Source organism: Bidens hawaiensis, unplaced genomic scaffold (genome assembly GCF_021521415.1).
Source record: "Bidens hawaiensis isolate Kalapana, Puna unplaced genomic scaffold, B.hawaiensis_p1.1 tig00015874_1, whole genome shotgun sequence".
NCBI lineage: Eukaryota > Viridiplantae > Streptophyta > Magnoliopsida > Asterales > Asteraceae > Bidens > Bidens hawaiensis.
Window position 1 is genome coordinate 277298 of NW_027492421.1, and position 8644 is coordinate 285941.

Genomic DNA, 8644 nt, shown 5'->3' on the forward strand with positions numbered 1-8644 from the left:
GGGCAGAGCCCCTTGCTAGGGTCGAACTGGAAAAATTTTATTTTCGTTAATATGCCTTATCAAAAATGCATCAGAAAAATGAATCGGGTTACTTTTACAACAATTTGATTCACGTGCAAAAGCATTCGCATCACATGGCAATACCATTCGCATGGAAATCCATTCGCATGGAAAACCATTCTCTTGGAAAACCATTCGCAGGGAAATCCATTCGCATGGAAAACCATTCACTTCGCATGGAAACCATATGCATGGAATCCATTCGCTTCGCATGGAATCCATTTGCTTCGCATGGCATGCGATGGGATTTCTTTCTGTGCGATCAGAATCTTCTTTTCTACATTTTTACCATTTTAAAGCCCTTTTCCTCCATGACTCTTCCTTAGGACCCAATTTTACCCTTCTTATGGGTTTTGGGTTGTACCAACTTTAAATACCCGTGTTTTGCAAAGTCCAAATATCACCTTTTCTTCCTATATCGCACCCGTTAGGTTACGACTCACCAAGTTTATATTTTTCTTACATCTTACAGCCCGATCTATCGTTCTATCAGTTTACATGTCGAAACCGAACTCAAACTTTAATCCTTTTAACCAAAACACACCTTTCGATTCGGGTTAGGGCTCGGATCTGAACCACCCGTGGATCTAGACGTGTTCTTCGTTGTTTGATGGTGTTTACACCCGAGATTCATTCTTCCTTGGTTCGGATTTGGATCCGGGAATTAGAGAGAGAAAGTGTGTGTGTGTGTGTGTGTGTTCTTGAGTGCGTGTGTGTGGAGGAAGGAAATGAAAATTAAGTGTTTGATGGAATTTGGAGTTTATATAGGGGTCCATGGTATAACATTTTTCCTAACCATTCCCAAGTCGAAACCCAATCATAATCCAAACACTAACACACCATTAAGCTAACATAATACTCTTTATTTATTATTATCAAAAGTAGGATGTTACATGAGGGCTCCTAGTTTGAAAACACTTGAAGCGTAAGTGGTTTTCTTATATTCTGGGCATCCACAATGAAGAAAGACACTTTCCATACGTTTGAACCATTGGAGGAGAATGGTAGCACCCTCGGCTCCAACATATTCGGGAGGGTTTGCATTGGTGAATTGCTTGAAGGAACAAGCAACTAGGTTGGTAGTTGCGGGTGTGGTGGTGGCCTTCATGGCTTGAAGTTGGGTAATGAGGGTTGGAAGAGCTTCCACAATTCCTCTAGAAATGCGGGATGACATACTACAACCTAAGTTACCGATGCGACGGTGACGCTTGATAAGGTAGGAAGACATGCGGCGAGGACAAAATGTGTAAAATTTAATGAGTTTCGAGTAATTGATGTAAAATGTATGAATTTTCATGTAAGAGAAAATTGACCCATGAATAAAATTTTTAATAACTCTTCAATGAATTTTGAGGTTGAGGATTTTAATTGCTCGTAATATGAACTTCAAATAAAAAGAAAATTTAATAACATGATATAAAGAAGATTTAGGAGTTAATTGTTAAAAACAACATTGATAAAAAAATAATAAGAAAGGTGTTGTTTGCTCGACGAGGAAGAAGCGAAAGAAAATATAATTTGATGTATTTGCAAAAAGGTCCCTTGAGTTTGGATGGTTATGCAAGTTATAGCAAATCATAGTTAAGGGGTCAAAATTGCTCGTGCTTAATAGTTCTAATATTTTATTAACACACGAAACTAACTCTGAATGACGCGTAATAAAGCAAACAATAAATAACCACATAAAATATTAATTTGTCACTTTTATTTAATAACGAGCGTTTGAATAATAAATGAAACAAAAGAAAAATTAAACGGGTAGGGTTTTCAGGTTCAAAAATTGACGAATGTTACACCAATAATTGAGTGCTAATGAATAAGCAATGAGCAAATAATTGGTGTCAGTTGACCATTGCCTAGCGAATCGGGCTTTGGCTGCTATGACAATATAAATACAAATATTGGTGTAGTTGACCATTGCCAAGCGAATCGGGCTTTAACTATTGAGACGACTTATGATCATAATGTAATGCTAGACTTCCGATGGACCTCTCCGAATTTGACAAAATAAACAAGTAAGCAAGTAAACAAGTAGCATTTAATCATTCAACACAACAAGTCATGATTTTCTAGTTAAATGAGGTATATGAATACGGACTCGGTACGCATAAGGTCCCCAAAATAGTTGTTAAAAAATCAATAATAATCAGGGGAGTGATTACTCACTTTAGTGATTACTCACCTAAACAATAAAATATGAATAATAAACGAGTCTCGAGCATTTAACGTGCTAACTGATCCGATATGAACAGACCTAGAACTTTGAGAAAGTAAAATAGGATTAAAACCGAGAATAATGCAAATGAAATCAGGTTAAACAGGCATGTAAAACTCTAGTTATGAAACTTTTAATATTTAAGAGAACTGGTACTATTCAGAATCCAAACTTCGAATATGAAGTTGGGTTCTGACCAGTACACTCAAAATTTCATGATGAATAAAAAAGTCTTTTGGCCCGAAAGCTAGTTTTGACCAGAAGTAGCAGTAATTGAAAAACTATTAAAATTGACTTTTATGCCCTTAAATAGGTCGGAATCAAATTGACCATCAAAACTCTCTCAGTCACTGAAATTGATTGATGGCTTTTTGTAAGTGAATGAAAAAAATACAAAAACACAGAAGATAACTTACCCGAAGAATGATAAGAATTACGAGATAATCGAGGTCAAAGGAGTCTTGAATACCAAAGTCAAATAAAGCTTAAAGTTCTCGAAGAAACTTGAAGGAATCGACAATGAAGGAAAGGGATGTCACAAGTTACAGGTATGATGGCTGAGATACAGTGATATTAGGGTTTAATGATGTGCTTTGCTTAAGTATAATGGGTTATAACTTGTTTATGAAGAAATCACTCGATTAAGAAACAAAATAAGCCATTAATAACAAAACCGGGACAACTAACTTAATGATTTCGGTTTAATCAACAAGAAAATGAATGTGGACAAGTTACAACATTAGATTACATAGTTTGGGCCTCAATTTTTGTGATTTGGTGTCGATTCAGGTAGGATTACCCATTAAAAAAGAATAAACGGGTAAAAACAAACTCAATCTGCCGCAGGTCTGACCCCGTGTCACGCGGCCTCAAAAGGCCTCCCTCTCCACGTGATGCCGCATATGTACTTCTATAAACGCGATTTTGGTTTTTGGCGAAGGTATGTACTTCTATAAACGCGATTTTTAGCCGTTTTAAGTGATTTAAGGGTTTCTAAGGGTTGTTTGACGGACGAGTTTGAAAGTTAAGAGGATATGTAAAATAAGTTTAACAAAGTCAAATACTAATAAATAAAAAATTTCAATAGTTCAAAAGATCCAAAATTCCTGAATCGGTCTAAACATAAACGAATACAGATACGAAAAATCCGAGATGTTACATAAAGTCCCAAATTCGGATTTAAGCGAGCGTAAGTCGGCCCAGTCTTAGTATAAAACTAAGTTTGGTTCCGACATTCCATTATCTTATAAACATAAATAGTATAAAGTGAAACATGAGTTAAAAAGGTTTGGAAAGATTTATGGTGGTTTGACGGTGACTAGCTCGTTTAGACGAGTAGTTCGACTTTTACTCAGTTTTTACCCTAAACTAGCCAAGTTTTGTTCTAGCACTTTCAAATCTTAAGTAATATGAGTAATATAAAATAAAACATAACTAAAAAGATATGTTGAACTTCTTGTGGTTTAAACATTAACTAACTTGTTTAGATGAGTGTTCGGTTTACTCGGTTTTTACCCGAAACTTGGGTTCAAGCCAAGATTTGTTCTACACTTTCATATCAACCATATAATAACTAAAATATGAAGAAAAACTTAGTTCCAAAGTGTTTGATGTAACATGGTTGCTTAAAAGTTAATTAAAGTGCTTAAATGAGTGTTCGGTCCTTGACTCGGTATGAGACCAAGGATGATTACCATATGTCCAACACCATAGAACTAAAATATAATGAAAAAGTCAGATCTAGAATGCTTCATGCAACATGGTTGCTTAAAAGTTAATTAAAGTGTTTAAACGAGTGTTCGGTTTTGGATAGGTCCTTGAATCAGTATGAGACCGAGGATGGTTACGCATTTATCTAAAACCATAGAACTAAAATAAAGTAAAATTTCCAAATCTAAACTCAAACAAGAAAGTTAAGTGAGTAACTTCCCGAAAATAACCCAAACGGGCCTAAAATGCACAAATATGTGTTTGAATGCCCACATGCCTTAAATAAAGATGAAAATGGTTTTCTCAATATAAAATAACTTAGAAAAATTGAGAATATCAAAAACATATACCCAAAACGAATTGAAATGCAAGATTCGGTTTCGTTGACTTTTAAAGTCAAATTTAAGCAAAACTAGCTAGAACAACTTGCAAGTTCAAACAATTTGGGAGGAAGAGGGAAAGATGAGCAGGAGAAAATGACTAAGATAAAGGGGTATTTATGAGAAAATATTAGGTTTGAAGGATTGAATAAATCCTTTGTCCGGTGGATAAACTGGTACACTTTGAGGCTTTCTTTAAAAATGAGTTTGAATTAAATAACTTATAACCAGAGATAAAAACATATTGAGAGGGTTCTAGAATAATTATGAGTTGAATCTTGGTTGGTTTGGATGGTTACAACACGAGTTTGGGCATTAAATGAGCTTAAACGAACCAAAAATGTTAAAAAAAAGCTGATTTTGTTAAAACAAACTATGGACCGCGCCACACAGCGGGCTGAGGCCAGCCCTACATGCCACATGAGGTGGGGGTTTCTTAAACTTTGTTTTTTTTTGACAATTTTAAACACCGTTAAAAATTTTGGAACGAAATAATAAGTATGAAACATGATTACAACATAAAATTCATTAATTTATTAATATCCAAATATCCAAAAAACAAAACGGGTCGGGTTTACAATACAAAAACAATTATAAATCAAACCGAAAACGACAAATCACATATAAAAAGAGGAACGTAATCGGCATCTTCATATGTTAAGCAGCGTGCCCATGTGTAATAATCAGTTGTTAATTGTAGGGGTATGGTACTAAACCCGGTTTTACGACCCTAAATTTATTATGTTTGGCTTATTTTATTATATGGACTAATACAATATTATTGGGCTGAGGGGGTTTTGTGGAGGTAACCCTAACTGGGCTAGGCCCATTAGGGTACCATGATGGTGGCCATGAGGCTCCCTATATAAGGAGGTCTCCACCTCCTTATTAGAGGTTGGTCATTCTCAATAAGAGCCACCATCATATTTTTGTGTCTGTGAACAAGAGATCCTCGAGATTTCTTAGCGGTCACCTCCACACCCCCAAAAAGTCATTGCAGATCCCAAGCAGCCGGAGAAGAAGATCAAGACGTGGTTCGTTCATCTCGAAATCCGTGGAAACATCGTCATGGATCAGGTCAGATTCATCTCGTGCTTCGACAACACAAATGGATGGAACTTGGTGAGTTAATTGCAATTTTGCATAAGGTAATAATAAAAGAGGAGTCGGATAAATGGTGATGGAGCTCGGATGATATATTGGTGGGATTAAACACCTAATTGATGCGTTTTGACTTAGAAGTTGCAAAGGGTGGGGTGCGCCCATTTTTGTTATTACCTTCAGATAACTGGGTGCCACCAAAGGTCAACTACTTTGTTTGGAAGGTGAAACTTGATCGGATTCTTACAATAGAAAATTGGGTTTTCGGGGGTTAGTAGTAACAGATGTGAATTGCTCAAATTGTGGATTTTGGTTGGAATCTACGAATCATTTGCTTGGTTAGAATCTGCGAATCATTTGCTGATTACATGTCCTTTAGCTAAACTGATAATGGTGCCAAGTTTGTGCTTGGCTCAACATTCCGACTCTCGTGAGAATGATGCTGGAGTTTGGGAATCAAGTCCATGGGAAGGAGAAAAGAAATGCCACTGGCAATTTATGGTAACAATTTGGATTACTGGGAATGCCGAAATGATGTGATTTTCAATAGGAGATGTAACTGTGATGTTCGCGTGTTAGAGCTACTCAAGGAGGCGGCTACATTTTGGCAAAAGACTAGATCATCTGGTCATTTGTTGTAATTTTGTATTTTCCTCTCTTTTTCATTTCATGCAAAGTTTCTTCGGGATTTCAGGCTTTGGTTCCTGTTGGCTAAATCTTGGGCCTGTTTAAGTTAATTCGCATGTTTCCGTAACTTTCATCAACAAGCGCACTTCATTATATTCATACTCATATATAGGGATTTCCCATGGGACATATGGGTGGTAACTGTAATCCACTAAGCTAAGGTCAAAAGTTCGAATCCTCCAGTGTACAAGTTGGTGATAATAAGAAGTGTTAATAGGAGTAAAGTAGTTGCTGTTTAAAATAAAAAATATAGAGACAACTATTGTAACTCATCAAGAAAATTTAAGATCTTAAACGTAAGGGTTATGAAATATTTTGTATACACTTGGATTGTCATATCATCCTTCAATTTAAGCAGTCGACTCTATGCTTTATACTAGGATTAATCGGATAGAAATATCTTGTTAGCTCCCAAGAACTAACTCAATTGTTGATGATTCATGTTTTTATTTCTTTATGGCTTTGGCATAAGATTTGAGCATGGACTTCGTTCCCCTAATCGTATCATGTCAGAAAGACGCGTAAAGATTAATCTATCGATTCAACTAATATCTCTGTAACTTTCTTACAGTCTTTTACCTCAAAAATGTGGTTTTACACACGTTTGCTCTTGTAATTAAGAATGTCTTTAGGCTCTCATCATAGTCTCAATCTTTCATAGGTTGCCTTGTTGGTGCATTGAAGCTGGAATTCTGGACGCCATGCACTATATGCTATTCTATCTTTGTTGAGAAGAAGGAATAGTCAACTCGGGGTCAAATACGAAAGCAACACTAGAACCAATTTGTGACGAATTGCATCATTTATTAGGCTACACGAGCATATGTGCAACTTAATTAATTAAGAAATATTAATTCATTTTGTGTATGTGGTCTTGGTACTTAAGTTGGATTAAGAAACAAGGTTGGCTTCTTCTATGGAACAAATGTAGTATGAGATACAGGAAGTTATATCACATGGCATGAAGCTTTAAAACAACAAGCATAAACATATTTATTATCATATTTTGTATCAAGTACAAAATCAACGAACAAAGAATTTTCAAGATTGGAAATCAATACATGAAGGTGATGATGAATTAATTACATTCAAGTAAAAGTCCCAAGTGGAAGGCAATACGCTTAGAGAAATCTGGATCTTTTGCATTCTGCAGAAACACCATTAGCAAAGCGTTTGTGATCGTTGCAGTAGTTGTAAATCATGTGCTTGCTTTGCACCCACCTAATCCTGTTTCGCCCAGCCGCGTCAATTCCTTGTGTTCTCCATGCCTGGTTGTCATTTACAGAGCTTGTAGACTTTGAGTTAGGCCCAACCTTATCCGCATTCGCATTGAATTTCCTGTAGTAAGCGGTGAAAGGTGCCTTTGTCCAGTCAGTTTTGACACGGCCACCTTGGGTCGCCCAGTCATCCGCATTCCACAGGCTCGCGTACACCCTCATTGGTTGGGTTTTGGGAAATGGAACTCCAGCAGCCTCATGGTTATTAAACACCCTGACAGGTATGCTATCAATCAAGAAACTGCAACAAAAAATATTCAAGATCAGTACTCATGAGCTATATAATCATGCATATTTTCACTAATACATATACCTAGAACTAATGTGAGACTTACATGATTCTTTGTGCGTTCCATACAATGGTGTATGTGTGGAAGGCCGCGGTTGGGTCAAACCATAGGTGAAATTGTTGTTCCTTATCTCCTTTCCCTTGTGAGTATACGTTAGTGTGGATCGTGTAAGGGCTGCCTGTGGTGTTGCCCAAGAACTCGAAGTCTATCTCATCATGTCCAGCCCCTTGTGATGATAACTGACGTCATTAATATTTACCAATTAGTCATGCATTAGTGAGTGAACATAAAGTTAAAAGATAGATACAAAAGGTTAAATTGTGGATTGGAGTACTCACATAGAACGTGGTGACAGTCCCAGCGGAGTTTCCGGGTACTAGTTTGAGCTGCATGTCGAACCTTCCGAAGAGGTACTCGTGCTTGGACCGGAAACCCGACCCGGAATATTGATCAAGTGAAAGTGAGAGATCCTGACCACCGTTGGAGATTTTAGCACGTTCGCCTCCGAAAGTGATGTCCATTTCATCGTAAAAGCTCCCGGCAGAGGCGACTATAATCATGCATGAGATTGTTAAAGCAACTGCACAAGCTCTTGAGTTTGAATAGCTTGAATGTCCCATCATATATTATTTTCAAGCAGAACTACAAATTTGAGAGAAGAGAAGAATTGATCGAATGAGATGTGATGGTTTTATGTTAAGTGATAGTTTATATATATAGGAGGAAATTTGCCATGGGAACCATCCTTGTTGGTGGGGAAGGAAATCAAAATGGTGCCTCCACCGAAAAATGATTAAAGACACCGTTTACGTGTGCCAGCTGCCATCCAGAAGACCAATTATTGCATTAAACATTCACATTTTTCCTTTAAAAAAACAAACTATTATTGGCTGTGATGTTCCACGAATATGCAAAATACATGCT

General features: G+C 36.8%; 1 protein-coding gene across 1 annotated transcript; it reads right to left on the reverse strand.

The window, feature by feature from the left end:
* Window positions 1-6678: 6678 nt before the first annotated feature.
* LOC143549956 (xyloglucan endotransglucosylase/hydrolase 2-like) lies at window positions 6679-8346 on the reverse strand. The gene is made up of 3 exons (XM_077040718.1): window positions 8059-8346; window positions 7766-7959; window positions 6679-7671 (listed from the first exon to the last, which is right to left on the reverse strand). Exons 1-3 carry the CDS (start codon window positions 8341-8343, stop codon window positions 7275-7277), a joined length of 876 nt encoding a protein of 291 aa, XP_076896833.1. The 5' UTR covers window positions 8344-8346; the 3' UTR covers window positions 6679-7274.
* Window positions 8347-8644: the final 298 nt, after the last annotated feature.